The sequence below is a fragment of the Polypterus senegalus genome, chromosome 10, assembly GCF_016835505.1.
Source record: "Polypterus senegalus isolate Bchr_013 chromosome 10, ASM1683550v1, whole genome shotgun sequence".
Taxonomy (NCBI): domain Eukaryota; kingdom Metazoa; phylum Chordata; class Cladistia; order Polypteriformes; family Polypteridae; genus Polypterus; species Polypterus senegalus.
In genome coordinates, this window is record NC_053163.1 from 17,613,829 (window position 1) to 17,629,391 (window position 15,563).

The window sequence follows — 15,563 nt, forward strand, 5'->3', positions numbered from 1 at the left end:
TAGACAATAAAAGAGTGTGTTTCAAATGGCATCATTTAATGCAAAAACATTAATCGACTATAATTTCATGACTAATTTTAAAGTACACCGACAGGTGCATCGCCATTGTCTTAGGAAATTTAACGAACGAACCCGGGTAACCCAGCTATTGATAACATTAACGAAATAAGACAGACCGATAAGACTCTACGCCGTCAATGAACACCTCCGGCCAGTAGGCGGAAGCAACACAGCGCAAGGTTTGACTCCCTAAACATTTCCTCGAAAGACCTCTGCGCATTCGTTGTTCACATCGGGTGTCTAGTCTGAGTAGTGTGGTGACACTCGCGGTCGACCAGCCGCCTTCGAACTACCATGGCTGAGAGCGGAGTTGAGCGCACAGTCTCCGTTTCGGATTTGAAAGAGCAGCTCACTCCGAGCATAGAGCGGACGGCGAGAGTGACCTCACGGAGTGTCACGAGCAAACTGTCGGCGGAACTCCGTGTTTCTGGAATACTCGAAGATGGATACCAAGGCACGCTGGGGTTTGAAGAGCGGCTATCTCAAATAGTCGAGGAGGCGGTGATGGTTGCGGTGGAAATCGTCCTGTGTGAGTTTGAAAGCGTCGTGGACAGCAGACTTAAGGAACTTCAAACCACGGTGGCCGAATATCAAGAGGAGATCGAACGGCTGAGGCAGAAGACGGAGACGCACCGTGGCCCTAAGACGTCCGTGCGAGGTGACACGAGCTGCGGCGATTCACGACCTGAGGCGATGGGCACAGCTGGCGGACCGATCGGTCAAGATTCATCTTCATACAAAGTTCGGAAATCCTTTAAAGAAGAATTAATCCCAAAGGAGTCAGCGGCGGTAGAAAAGGGCAGGAGTTTAGTAGTTGCGTTACCCCGTCTAGAGACATTGATCAGCCGGCACGAGGAGAGCAGCGGCAGCAGCCCAGGTAAGAAGGTGCGTCCTGGACAGTGACGGCCGATGTGATAGCCTCAATAAGACAGGCGAAGCAGTACATCTAGTATCTGCTGCACTTGGCGAAGCTATGAATGGCTGGCTGGCCACCCAGTCCAATCGTGAAACCCCTTCTGATACAAGAGTGGGGTTATTGTTGTTTTACCTTTTGACATAACATTTATTACTTTTATGCCATTTGGTGTAATCTGGCAGTTTACATGGATTATGAGCTGATTTATATATTTACATTCATGTATTGAATTTTTGCGCGCTGTAGGTATATACTGTACTTGTTTCAATGAAACTCACAATTGTTAGTGAATGATGCCAAAGAAAACTAGCTGTTTACTAGAGTTCTGAGATAAATGTGAATCTGACTAGGCATTTTAAAAATTGAGTATATTTTATTGACAAAATGGGGAAACACATATAAAGATATAACAATGTAATAGGTTAATTGGTTGAGTTTAACTTTTACAAACAAAATACCAGTTTTGAAATTCAAATGATGATGATAGTAATGATGTTTAACTAAAGATGTGTACAATTATAAAAACAAAACTGAAATTCAAAACAGCTAAATCTTTGTAAAATTAGGATTTTTTCGGCTTGTTCACTCTCCACTTATAAGGTTGTTGAGAATTAAATGAACCTTAAGGATTTATGCAGTAAATACCCTAGTATATTAGGAGATATATTGATTATATCTGTATAAACCACAGAAGTGACTGCTAAATTGTATGGTATGATTTTTCTTTAGATCGTCACATTTAGGTCCCGATACATCCGTTATTAATTGCTGATTCTTGGAATAATGAAAAATAGTTTTATGGATCAAACAATTAGACATGCAAAGTCCTCAAGTCAGTACCTTTCTTTATGTTCACTAGCATAAACCCTTTAGTTCCCTTAGTCACAATGAATAAACATTAACATTATATAAAAAAAAACTTAATTGTTGAAGGAAATATGTGAGCCAAGGTTAATAATAATAAGCAATTCAAGGTGCTTTTATACTCAATGTACTGTAAATACCTAACCAAAGTGCAGCATGACCTTGCCACTTGTTCTTGTTGTCCCTCAATCTCACAAATTATTCACATTAATTCTAATGTAAAATAATTATAAAGCATATAGTAATATACACAGATTTAAATATGCAGTTTAAAAAAATACAGGGTTGTAAAGAGTGTGCTAACCAGTTTAGTAATGATGCAGAAATCCAGCCTTTAAGCATTTTTGGTCCCAATCTGGCATGATTAAATATTGTCAAGATTCATGACAGGCACATAAACTAACCTTCTAAAACTCGTCCTGATCTGTGCTTATCTTGCTTGTCTCTAAAGTCTCCAAATCAACCCAGTGGTGGAAAAAGATGGCAGACAAGATAAAAAAAAAAAAAAATGCTGAGAGAGAAGCAGAACTTAAACAAAAGTAAAACTACAAAGTTGCACATGAAGAAAATAAAGTAGCAAGGACATTTAGAGAGAAGCTAACTGTGGTGCATCTTACCCGTCTGGTCTTATTATTCAATAAGAGCAAGCAGTACTAAAGTCTGAAACAAGTATATAGTATGTGGTTATCCAGTCAGACAGGTGTATTGAGTTCACGTATTCCTAAGTCGGGGTCCGTGTTGTTTGTCTGTTATTTAGACAAGCACCTATTTTGGCCCTGATGGCGGCAGCTTGCTACGTATATATCAGGAGACCTGAGTCTCGTCAGGAGGTACAATCTTTTGTGGTCCTTTTTGTACAGCGCTGCTGTGTTGTAAGACCAGTTCAGCTCGCTGTTCATGTAAACCCCCAGGCACTACTTCCACGTCCTCCACCTGAATGGTGACTGCTCTCCGAGGCTCATGCTGGATGTCCACCACCAACTGTGTAGTCTTGCTGATGTTGAGCTGCAATGTGGTTCTCCGTGCACCCCAAGGCTCCTCCATTAAAAGTATTAGTTAACAACAATGGCAGTTCCTGAGTGTTATTTTAATGGAGTTAAGTGCATTTAAATATTTGTTAGGGAAATGCAGGTATTCAGGTAAATTTCTATATTGTTACTCTAATTAGCCAGAGTCTGATTGCTGTACAGTTAAATGTAAGTTTTTGTAATTAGTGTGACCACGCTAAAAAATAAAAAAAAAGGCAATAGCTTGCAGCTCGCATTTTTTGAAATCAACTCAAATCCACACAGAACAATATGTAGTGAAATTCTTAGTTCCAAAACTCTGCAACTGTGCATTAAGTGCAGTATAAAAGGACACAAAACAATAATGGACAACTTTATTAATATTAATAACCATTATTCACAATAGTATGCATTTTAATAAATTATACGTTTGGTATTTTTCAAGTTGAAGTTATTTTTTACAAACCTAGTTTATATGCATTTGCCACATGAAATTGTGTTCTAAAGTTAAGCACTTGATATACACACTCACCTAAAGGATTATTAGGAACACCTGTTCAATTTCTCATTAATGCAATTATCTAATCAACCAATCACATGGCAGTTGCTTCAATGCATTTAGGGGTGTGGTCCTGGTCAAGACAATCTCCTGAACTCCAAACTGAATGTCAGAATGGGAAAGAAAGGTGATTTAAGCAATTTGGAGCGTGGCATGGGTGTTGGTGCCAGACGGGCCGGTCTGAGTATTTCACAATCTGCTCAGTTACTGGGATTTTCACGCACAACCATTTCTAGGGTTTACAAAGAATGGTGTGAAAAGGGAAAAACATCCAGTATGCGGCAGTCCTGTGGGCGAAAATGCCTTGTTGATGCTAGAGGTCAGAGGAGAATGGGCCGACTGATTCAAGCTGATAGAAGAGCAACTTTGACTGAAATAACCACTCGTTACAACCGAGGTATGCAGCAAAGCATTTGTGAAGCCACAACACACACAACCTTGAGGCGGATGGGCTACAACAGCAGAAGACCCCACCGGGTACCACTCATCTCCACTACAAATAGGAAAAAGAGGCTACAATTTGCATGAGCTCACCAAAATTGGACAGTTGAAGACTGGAAAAATGTTGCCTGGTCTGATGAGTCTCGATTTCTGTTGAGACATTCAAATGGTAGAGTCAGAATTTGGCGTAAACAGAATGAAAACATGGATCCATCATGCCTTGTTACCACTGTGCAGGCTGGTGGTGGTGGTGTAATGGTGTGGGGGATGTTTTCTTGGCACACTTTAGGCCCCTTAGTGCCAATTGGGCATCGTTTAAATGCCACGGGCTACCTGAGCATTGTTTCTGACCATGTCCATCCCTTCATGACCACCATGTACCCATCCTCTGATGGCTACTTCCAGCAGGATAATGCACCATGTCACAAAGCTCGAATCATTTCAAATTGGTTTCTTGAACATGACAATGAGTTCACTGTACTAAATGGCCCCCACAGTCACCAGATCTCAACCCAATAGAGCATCTTTGGGATGTGGTGGAACGGGAGCTTCGTGCCCTGGATGTGCATCCCACAAATCTCCATCAACTACAAGATGCTATCCAATCAATATGGGCCAACATTTCTAAAGAATGCTTTCAGCACCTTGTTGAATCAATGCCACGTAGAATTAAGGCAGTTCTGAAGGCGAAAGGGGGTCAAACACCGTATTAGTATGGTGTTCCTAATAATCCTTTAGGTGAGTGTAAATGCACGATATGTTATATGGGTTGGAGATGGTGGCACTGACCAGAAACACAGGAGACAGAGCTGGAGGTGGCAGAGTTAAAGATGCTAAGATTTGCACTGGGTGCGACGAGGATGGACAGGATTAAAAATGAGGACATTAGAGGGTCAGCTCAGGTTGGATGGTTGGGAGGCAAAGTCAGAGAGACATGATTGTGTTGGTTTGGACATGTGCAGAGGAGAGATGCTGAGTATATTGGGAGAAAGGTGTTAAAGATAGGCCTTCCTCTTCTCCTCTTACCCTGCAGCTCTAAGAGGAGGTTTATGGATGTGGTGAGAGAGGACATGCAGGTGATGGGTGTGACAGAACAAGATGACGAGGACAGGAAGATATGGAAGAAGATGATCCACTGTGGTGACCCCTAACAGGAGCAGCTGAAAGAAGAAGAAGAAGAAGGTTGTTGCACAGGAAGATTAAAATTTCAGCTTTCACCCTCCTGGGCTGTAGTTTTCTTCTTGAAAAACTAAATCACAGTAAACGTTTTGTGCCATGTGGTTGGTTTTGTTTTGATTTACTTCCATATTTATGTGAGAACTTGTACAAGAGAACAGAAAACATATCCTTACCACAAGAAAAAAAAATACCAGGAATATTTGACAACATTATTTCAGATTGTTTTTATTGTCACAAACCTGTGCTGGAAACATGGAAGGCGCCGCTTAATACTTAACAACTTTCTTGGCTTGGAAAATGGATATATTGAAGTTTTTAAGGTTTTCCTCTTTGCACAATAGACACCAGTGTGGGCGAAATACTTTTTAAAAATGTTTAGAAAATACTTAGCTTATAAAACACAAATTTGCATGGCAAATGCATATGTGGCCGACTTATGAAGAAATAACTTAAACTTGAAAATTGCCAAACTTATCTTAAAATTATAAACGTAATAAATAGTCTGCATTAGCCTATAGTATTCAAACTGTTAAAATGTGTGCTTCAGTTTAAATGTTTAAAGTGTAAATAGTCTCGATTGTAATATAAATCTGTCATTTTTCAAGATCTGATAGAGAAGAGGGCTATATCCCTACTAAAGGATGAAATATAACATCACATTTGTTGTCACTGACCCTGAAAGACTCTAAAACGATACCCACGTGCATATGTTTGAAATTTCTCATTTGTAATTTCCTAGGAGTTTCCTTTAGAGGGCTAAGGCCACTGGAAAAAAATCCAATTTGTGGTCAGCAACCGTAAAATGGCATAAAATGACCCTCCACATGTCTACAGTACTGATCTGTACTTTACCTGAAGGTTAATGAAAAGGAGTATCCCATTTGAGAATAAACCCTGTGTGGAAATTAAAGCAAATAAACTTATTTATTGATCTGTGTTAAGCCATGATTTTATTTAACACACTCACAGACTTTCAGCTGCAAGGTCCATATATGTGTGTGGCTTGTTCACAGATTTGTTCTTTTATAATATTGTGCTGACTTGTAGATAGTCACATTTAGGTCACGAAACATCTGTTATTATGTTATTATTATGCACTCTCTGGAATGGTTCACAGCTGAGTGTGAAGCGGCTGGGATGAGAATCGGCACCTCCAAATCCGAGACCATGGTTCTCGGCCGACAAAGGGTGGAGTACCTTCTCAGGGTTGGGGGAGAGATCCTGCCCCAAGTGGAGGAGTTCAAGTATCTCGGGGTCTTGTTCACGAGTGAGGGAAGAATGGACCGTGAGATCGACAGGCAGATCGGTGCGGCATCCGCAGTGATGCAGGCTCTGCATTGGTCTGTCGTGGTGAAAAAAGAGCTGAGCCATAAGGTAAAGCTCTCAATTTACCAGTCGATCTACGTTCCTACCCTCACCTGTAGTCATGAGTTATGGGTAGTGACCGAAAGGACGAGATCGCGAATACAAGTGGCTGAAATGAGTTTCCTCCGCAGGGTGTCTGGGCTTTTCCTTAAAGATAGGGTGAGAAGCTCAGTCATCCGGGAGGGGCTCAGAGTAGAGCCGCTGCTCCTCCGCATCGAGAGGAGTCAGATGAGGTGGCTCGGGCATCTGATCAGGATGCCTCCCTGGTGAGGTGTTCCGGGCATGTCCAACCGGAAGGAGGCCCGGGGAAGACCCAGGACACGCTGGAGGGACTATGTCTCCTGGCTGGCCTGGGAACGCCTTGGGATTCTCCTGGAAGAGCTAGAAGAAGTGGCCGGGGAGAGGGAAGTCTGGGCCTCTCTGCTTAAGCTGCTGCCCCCGCGTCCCGACCCCGAATAAGCAGAAGAGGATGGATGGACATCTGTTATTAATTGTTGATTCTTGGAATAATCAAAAATAGTTTTACAGATCAAACAATTAGACATGCAAAGTCTCAAGTCAGTACCTTTCTTTATGTTCACTAGCATAAACCCTTTATGCTAGTGTTAGTGCTATGTGCTAGTGCTATGCTATTCATTAGTCACAATGAATAAACATGAACATTATACAAACTGGATTCCAAAAAAGTTAGGACACTAAACAAATTGTGAATAAAAACTGAATGCAATGATGTGGAGATGGCAAATGTCAATATTTTATTTGTAATAGAACGTAGATGACAGATCTAACGTTTAATCCGAGTAAATGTATCATTTTAAAGGAAAAATATGTTGATTCAAAATTTCACGGTGTCAACAAATCCCAAAAAAGTTGGGACAAGTAGCAATAAGAGGCTGGCAAAAGTAAATTTGAGCATAACGAAGAGCTGGAAGACCAATAAACACTAATTAGGTCAATTGGCAACATGATTGGGTATAAAAAGAGCTTCTCAGAGTGGCAGTGTCTCTCAGAAGCCAAGATGGGTAGAGGATCACCAATTGCCACAATGTTGCGCAGAAAGATAGTGGAGCAATATCAGAAAGGTGTTACCCAGCGAAAAATTGCAAAGACTTTGCATCTATCATCATCAACTGTGCATAACATCATCCGAAGATTCAGAGAATCTGGAACAATCTCTGTGCGTAAGGGTCAAGGCCGTAAAACCATACTGGATGCCCGTGATCTCCGGGCCCTTAAATGACACTGCACCACAAACAGGAATGCTACTGTAAAGGAAATCACAGAATGGGCTCAGGAATACTTCCAGAAACCATTGTCAGTGAACACAATCCACCGTGCCATCCGCCGTTGCCAGCTGAAACTCTACAGTGCAAAGAAGAAGCCATTTCTAAGCAAGATCCACAAGCTCAGGCGTTGTCACTGGGCCAGGGATCATTTAAAATGGAGTGTGGCAAAATGGAAGACTGTTCTGTGGTCAGGCGAGTCACGATTCAAGTTCTTTTGGAAATCTGGGACGCCATGTCATCCGGACCAAAGAGGACAAGGACAACCCAAGTTGTTATCAACGCTCAGTTCAGAAGCCTGCATCTCTGATGGTATGGGGTTGCATGAGTGCGTGTGGCATGGGCAGCTTGCATGTCTGGAAAGGCACCATCAATGCAGAAAAATATATTCAGGTTCTAGAACAACATATGCTCCCATCCAGACGTCATCTCTTTCAGGGAAGACCCTGCATTTTTCAACAAGATAATGCCAGACCACATTCTGCATCAATCACAACATCATGGCTGCGTAGGAGAAGGATCCGGTACTGAAATGGCCAGTCTGCAGTCCAGATCTTTCACCTATAGAGAACATTTGGCGCATCATAAAGAGGAAGGTGCGACAAAGAAGGCCCAAGACGATTGAACAGTTAGAGGCCTGTATTAGACAAGAATGGGAGAGCATTCCTATTTCTAAACTTGAGAAACTGGTCTCCTCGGTCCCCAGACGTCTGTTGAGTGTTGTAAGAAGAAGGGGAGATGCCACACAGTGGTGAAAATGGCCTTGTCCCAACTTTTTTGGGATTTGTTGACACCATGAAATTCTGAATCAACATATTTTTCCCTTAAAATGATACATTTTCTCAGTTTAAACTTTTGTTCCGTGATTTATGTTCTATTCTGAATAAAATATTAGAAGTTGGCACCTCCACATCATTGCATTCAGTTTTTATTCACGATTTGTATAGTGTCCCAACTTTTTTGGAATCCGGTTTGTATAAAAAAACACATTCATTTATATTTGTTTTCTTAATTGTTGAAGGAAATATGTGAGCCAAGGTTAATAATGATAAGCAATGCAAGGTGCTTTTATACTCAATGTAAATGCATAACCAAAGTGCAGTATGACCTTGCCACCTGTTCTTGCTGTCTCTCAAGGCTTTGGGGGTCCCAAAATGTCACAAAAACCCCAAAACATATTAAGCACTATTTGCAATTGAGAAAGTTTCACAAAGTCATTAAATTTGAATTTCTGTCTTGTAAACAAGTATTGGCTAAAGGTCCCTGAACTATTTTTAGAGTGTAGATTTTTAATTTGACTTCTTTGAATCTGAGAATCACCAGGCAACACTTAACAACACTTAAAGGTTGTCAGTTAACCCAAATAATTTGTAATGCTTATTTGTAAGCTTATTTTAGAATGTTCCACTGTTACGTCATATGAAAAGTCTTTGGATACTGAACAGAGAAATCACACAGTGTACATCTTTCAAGGACAGAGGTTGATGTACCATACAGGAAAGCAGATAAGAGTTTCATTCGTCTTGCTGTCTGCCAGCCAGAACTCGAGACATGGGGGTGGAGGCAGAATAGCGCCGAGAGGTCCAGTAATGTTTTATCTCTTTAGTTTTGTGTCCTTACATTTTTCTTAATGACTAAAAAAAAACAAAGAATACATACATAAAAACTGTGCATATTATGTGTGGGCATTCACTGGATATTTACTGCAGTGACAGCATATGTATTCATCTTACCTGTGTAATTAAGCACTAAGCAGGAATCTGCTCCAGTCCGTCACACACTCACTCTGGCACACAATTTACATTCACTGATTTATCTCAGTCTGAGTAGCTTTATAAATCTTTCTGTCAGATGTTTGGGACTTTTTCTTTACCATCATGAGGGTTCTCCTGTCATCAGAAGAGGAGGTCTTTCTTCCTTGGCCGGCCAGTCCTTTTATGATTACTGGGCTCACCAGTGAATTCTTTTTTTCATAATGATATTCTAGACAGTTGGTTTGGGTAATCGTAAGGTTTTACCAGCTCTAATCGTTGCATGTATGTTATGAATGTAGCTATGCGTTTTTTGCTTGTGTGTTTTTGTTCATATTGTATTTTTTTGTCAGTTGTCCTGAGGAGACATGTAAGTAATAATTTCATTCTACTGTGTACACTTGGCAAATTTCATTTGGACTATTACCATAGCCTATCATTTTGTACTAACTCATTGCTCATATGCAACCCTCTGAAACACTGATGATGATTCAGTGTAAATCACAGCACACATCATCAGGATTCAGCGGGCTTAAAACATCGTATGGTGTATGATATTTCTAACTGTATGTGAACCATCCATCACAGGGTCATAATCATGACTTAACATTCATTCACTAACTTATTTGTCAAGCTCGGTCACTTCAGTCTTGAAATGGTTGGTTCAAAAGTGGATGAGTCAGTTTTATCAAAATTTAGTAATATTCTTCATCATATTTAACTTTAAGTGGAAGTAACCATCTGGAAAAAATAGAGTACAGTGAACCCTCGTTTATCACGGTTAATGTGTTCCAGACTCGACCGTGATAAATGAATTTTCGCGAAGTAGGATTCTTTATTTATAAATCGAATATTTTCACAGTTAGAATATAGAAAACCTGTTTACGACCTTCTAAATACGTTTTTTAACATTATTAGAGCCCTATAGACATGAAATAACACCCTTTAGTCACCATTACACTCGTATTACCCAATATATTAGACAAAATAACAGAAAATAAGACATATTAGACGTTACAAATATATTATTACTAGGCTCACCTGCCTTTTAAGGCGACCGACTTTTATCCTCAATTTGTGTGCGCTCCATGTGTACATCAGGCATGTAAGTGTAGGGAATGAGAACATAAAAGTGCCCATTCATAACATCTCCCAAAAACGTACGTTTTTTTTATCCCCTCGAGTGCCTGTCCAAAGTCGTACAATGTCAGCCTGAATCTGTACCGCTAAAGATGGAGTTTCGCGCACTAAATAAGCTTATAGATGAGAATAAGCAAGCACCATCTCCCCTGATATTTACTACGCGGTGAGGTATTTGTACTCCATTAACATTAATTATTTCCAGAGACATAATTTTGTATATTTTTCCAGCGCATTGCGCACAAAAACAAGGGAACGATGAGAGCACCAGAACTCTGCTCACATCGCGTCACTTCATACTGCAAGCCGCAAGTAGTAAGTCTGTGATAAGCGGAATACCGCTACGCTTTGCACTCACGAGACTGTAGGACGATCCCGACCGCTTTTTTATAGTAGATTATTGTACTGTACATTTAATTACACACACACACACACACAGTTCTTACACACAACCACTAACCTATGAAGGCACAACCTCTGTAGGAGAGTATTCAGGTGGTGCAGTATCTTCAACAGGTGCGTCGTTGTCTTCTTCCGCTGAAGAAGTACTAGGAGTAGGCAATAGGTGTCTGGGTGCGCGGCTGAAGAACATCTTGATAGGCAGTTGCTGGCGCTGTCTTTTCATATGCATGAGGAGGCTTTTGTAGGGTATTGCCATCTTTGATCATATCCAAGAGTTTCACCTTCTCCTGGATAGTAAGCATCTTCCTCCGGCGCTTAGTTTTATTGTCTGAAGGCTTAGAAAAAGCAGCATGTTTAGGAGCCATCGTGGGGCTTGGATAAAAGTTCTCAGAAAGCGCATGCGTAGTGACGTAAGCGTGAATGAGAAAAAATCGCGATAGGGTGAAGCCGCGAAAGTCGAAGCGTGATATAGCGAGGGATCACTGTAATCCCAGTACTAATTTAGTTTTACTGAATATTTATCAGTTTGCCTACATTTGAAACTGAGTTCATTAATGTTTCAGATAGCATCAACAATTATAGATTACAATTGCATAATACTGTAGTGCCAAAATATTGTTCTTTAGAATAAAATAATAATAATTTGTTGTATGTAGTTCAATGTGCTTTATACAACAGATTTCACTGCTAATTATTTTAAGATATGCTTAAATATCAAGATAAAAAATTGTTAGTAAGCTACTGAAATAATAGCATTAACATGTTTTACATGATTTTTTAGTTTATGTACCCTTTTGTCTTTAATAGATTATTTACAGTTTCTGATACATTTAAAGCTCTTGCCAAATATTAATTTAACGTAACTGTGCTTATCTGTTTTACCACAGGGGAAATTCATAGCAAAAAATTAAAAGCTGATGTAAGCAAGTGCCATCTGAAGATGGAAGACTGTGTAAGTATCAATGTGCCTTTTCTCACAGATGTTTATGGTAGTGAACAGAATTTATTTCAACAGACTTCCTGTCAGAATGACTTCTCTTATACCATCCATCGTGACAGTGATAAACTGGAACAGACATCTGTATCTGAGACAAGTAAGCCCACCACAAAAGAGACGATTCCGATAAAAATGAATCTCTCTGAAGAGGCACCTGTTAGCATAACAGGAGAGCTACTTGGTCAAAACTGTGTTGACGGGGATCTCAGTCAGACCTGCAATGGTGACCTAAACCTTGAAGACCACTGTGGTAACATCAGAGGTTCAAAGAAAATGCAGTCAAAACAGTTGAAGAATAATGTAAAACAAAGAAAAAAAGCAAACCCACACACCTTTGAATATGGAAAGAGTAAGTGCAAATCAACAAAGTTAGAAGTTTCCCAGAAAACGAACACCAGGATTAAGCACTTTAGCTGTAAAGATTGTGGAAAAAGCTTCAAACAGTTAAACCATCTAAAAATCCACCAAACTGTCCACATCACAGAGAAGCCGTATAACTGTAGAGATTGTGGGAAGAGATATACTTGGTCAAATAATTTACATAGGCACCAGAAAATTCACACACAGGCAGAGGAGTACTGCTATACTCAGTGAAGAAAAAGTATTGTTTTATTCCTGACAGTTGCAAGTCCATGAGAGAACTCCCACTGGTTTAAAAAATAAATAAAAAAACTAACTGTATGGACTTCTAGAAATGCTTTTGATAATGATGGAATGTTAAGAATATGGCAGCAGACTGAGGCAGGGGAGAAGCCATACTGCTGAGATACAATTAACATTCCATTCCATACTTGTATCAAATGTTAGCCAGTATGTGTTTTACAATTTGTAGATATTTCAATGTTGCAGCGTGATATATCTTTAACTTTTTCTTAGATCTTTTAAATGTAATTAAATTTTATTGTTAAAACATCCTAGATCTGATAAATTGGTGAAAATCGGCACATGTCTTTGTAAAATGAAACACATCCATATGGAGTGAAAGTGGAGTATGAGCTCTCAGAATAGGAGAGCATGAGTCTTAGTTCAGGATATCTTCTATGGCTGTAGTAGTTTCCTAATGTAAGGATAGCATTCATCCATTTTCTAGCCCACCTAATACAATTCAGGTTCATAGGCAGAAACAACTTTGTATAAGGTCCAGTCTGCCACAGGGCACAGTTACACACATGGCCATACTCGCTCACTGACCCCTGGAATGTGTGGATTGATAGTCCTCAGAGACTGGGAATATAGATAAAGAGTCATATTTGTTTATTTTTCTGTCACTCTTCACTGAATGCTATGACAAGTTCTCAGGGAAACTGCAAAAACAAAATTTACAAATTAACGACTACCTAATGAGTATGTATATTGACACAGATTTATTGAAACAGAGAGGAAAACAAAATAGTTTGAAACTGATTAACTCAGGTAAAGACCAGCAAATCTGTCAATTAATTAATTGTTGATCTTTGAGCAGATGACAGTTGAAGAGAAGAAAAGAAAAACTCCAGTGTACAGAATCCCTGGGGAAAGTAAACCTCTGGGGAGCCCGTAGTCAAGTTATAACACTGAAAACAGTCACGACCTGGAGACCTTGGCCAACTGGCTGCCCACCCCCTCCTGGACATTCTAAAGAGTAAGTCTGTGATAGGCCTTCTCATCTGATGACAGGATACTTTCGTTTCATCTACCTTGGATGTCTTTTTGTAAGCATAAAAACAGTGTGGCATCAAGTACCGCAGCAGGATAACATTTAAAGAAGCGGAATAGAGGTTAATAACAATTCATAATTATTATATTGCTTATATTTTTGTACACATGACTAACAAACACATGTATTATGTACAGCTAATCAGCAGCTCTACTCAGGGTATGCCAGACTAAAGTAGCGAGTCTTCAATCTGAATTTAAATGTGGAGACCAAAGCAGCAACTCTTATATAAGCAAGCACATCATTACACAGCTTTGGAGCCCACCAGTTGAAAGCCCACACTCTTACTGTCATTTTATTAATTCTTGGAATCTTTAGTTGGCCAGTATCTTGAGATCTTAAAGATTGCTGTGGCTTTTAAGTAGCGATAAAATAGGTAAGTGGGGCCTTGGTTATTGAAGACTCTTTACACTGGGCTCCATTTAACTTAGGGTTGATTTCAAAATGTCTTCTTCCATATAATCATGGATAGGATAATGTGGCCATACTTTTTAGTTCTTGTAATAATGTTTGCAGAAATATGTTGAATTAACGGAAAGCTGCTTATTTAATGACTTGAGCAGCCTGTGAATAATGCATTGCAGTAGTCAATCCCACTAAAAATAAATGCATAAATTTATTTCTCAGTATCTACTATGCTTAGGGTCTCTATTTTCCAACATTTTTAAGATTGAAAAAACGTTTTGGATAGTGGCGTAATGTGTGTGTTGAATGGCATGCACGTGTCAATGATAACACTATAAATGATTTAGTAAAACTAGTTGTGATTCCAACTAAGTTAAAAAAGTGACAGAAAATAACCCAAACACATGCACACATAAATTAATTATTTGTTTTTTTTTTTTATTTTCTGTATTCAGAGGCAAATAGTTCACATCCATCCACTATTTTAACTCACTGACAAAATTCCTTAACCTCATGGTGTTATGCCCAAGCATCTCCTGGGATGAGAATTCTGTGTAATATGGGTAATTATGAGCAGTGCTCAGGCCAATCGATTTTGTTGAGATACTGAGCATTAAACCCAAGTACTGCTGCCATCTTGTAAATGAAATAGCATCATACTGCAAAACATTCTTAAATTTTTCTATGTGCTCTGCTACTCAGTGGTAACTCCTAAATAATTTTGAATGATTCAAAGCTTCAACAAAAAAAAAACACAATGGGGTAAAAAATGAAAAGCTGTAAAACCAATTTTAGAAAAAAGTGAAACTGAGCCACTAATTGAATCAAGCAAAAGTGATGATAGTGAGAATTGGTCATCAGATGTTGGCACTGATTGTAAGACTGATGCATACAGCACTGTGCAATTGAACCGTCATGATAAGGGGTGTGAATTTGATCCAATGGAAGTTCACCAGGAAGATGTTAGGTCCCTAAGCACTGTTCACAATGCATCAACAGTGAATGCTCATGTCAGGGGGAAAATGTGGACGTTACTAAGCCTTGTGTGGTAGTATTCTACACTAATACAAGAGATGCATCACTGGTGCTGCCCAGGTACTGACATTCTACCTTATCACGCACAAGCAACAGAAAAAAATATAAGAAAAGTGTGCAAAGAAACATGCTTTAACCTTCTAGTTTGTGGCGTAAGGCTGTGCATTGGTCAATGTTTCAGTGTTACACAATTACATGTACTACAGTAAATCTGCCTCAGTACAGTAGTGGACACTTGACATACCTTTCCTACTGTATTTATGTTGACATTTTAGTGTTTACCCATTTCTGTTATATGTAATAACAGTTTTTCCTGTTAAAAAACATTTCATCATCTTTTGCTCATTTTTCCAAGGCTTAATATAATGCTAAGGGAAACAAATACCATCTGAGAAATTTTATTTGGTTTAAAAGAAAGGTTTGTCTGGGTATCATCTGCATATGAGTAAAATTTCCAATGGGA

General features: G+C 39.5%; 1 protein-coding gene across 4 annotated transcripts; it reads left to right on the top strand.

The window, feature by feature from the left end:
- The first annotated feature begins 248 nt into the window (after positions 1 to 248).
- On the top strand, positions 249 to 14,286 carry LOC120536857 (zinc finger protein 184-like). 4 transcript variants are annotated; one of them, XM_039765378.1, is made up of 3 exons: positions 249 to 937; positions 11,855 to 11,919; positions 13,427 to 14,286. In XM_039765378.1, the coding sequence occupies exons 1-3, from the start codon at positions 355 to 357 to the stop codon at positions 13,502 to 13,504; spliced, it is 726 nt and encodes a 241-aa protein (XP_039621312.1). In that variant the 5' UTR covers positions 249 to 354; the 3' UTR covers positions 13,505 to 14,286. The 4 variants fall into 4 exon arrangements, with proteins under 4 accessions (XP_039621312.1, XP_039621313.1, XP_039621314.1 ...); XM_039765379.1 differs by having other exon boundaries at positions 251 to 945; XM_039765380.1 differs by lacking the exons at positions 11,855 to 11,919; positions 13,427 to 14,286 and adding an exon at positions 4,881 to 4,917 and having other exon boundaries at positions 251 to 937.
- The last annotated feature ends 1,277 nt before the right edge of the window (positions 14,287 to 15,563 follow it).

Coding starts and splice junctions, on each gene's coding strand:
- LOC120536857 (XM_039765377.1), top strand. CDS start 355: ATGGCTGAGAGCGGAGTTGAGCGCACAGTCTCCGTTTCGGATTTGAAA. Junction 938..11,854: donor GAGCAGCGGCAGCAGCCCAG/GTAAGAAGGTGC, acceptor GTTTTACCACAG/GGGAAATTCATAGCAAAAAA.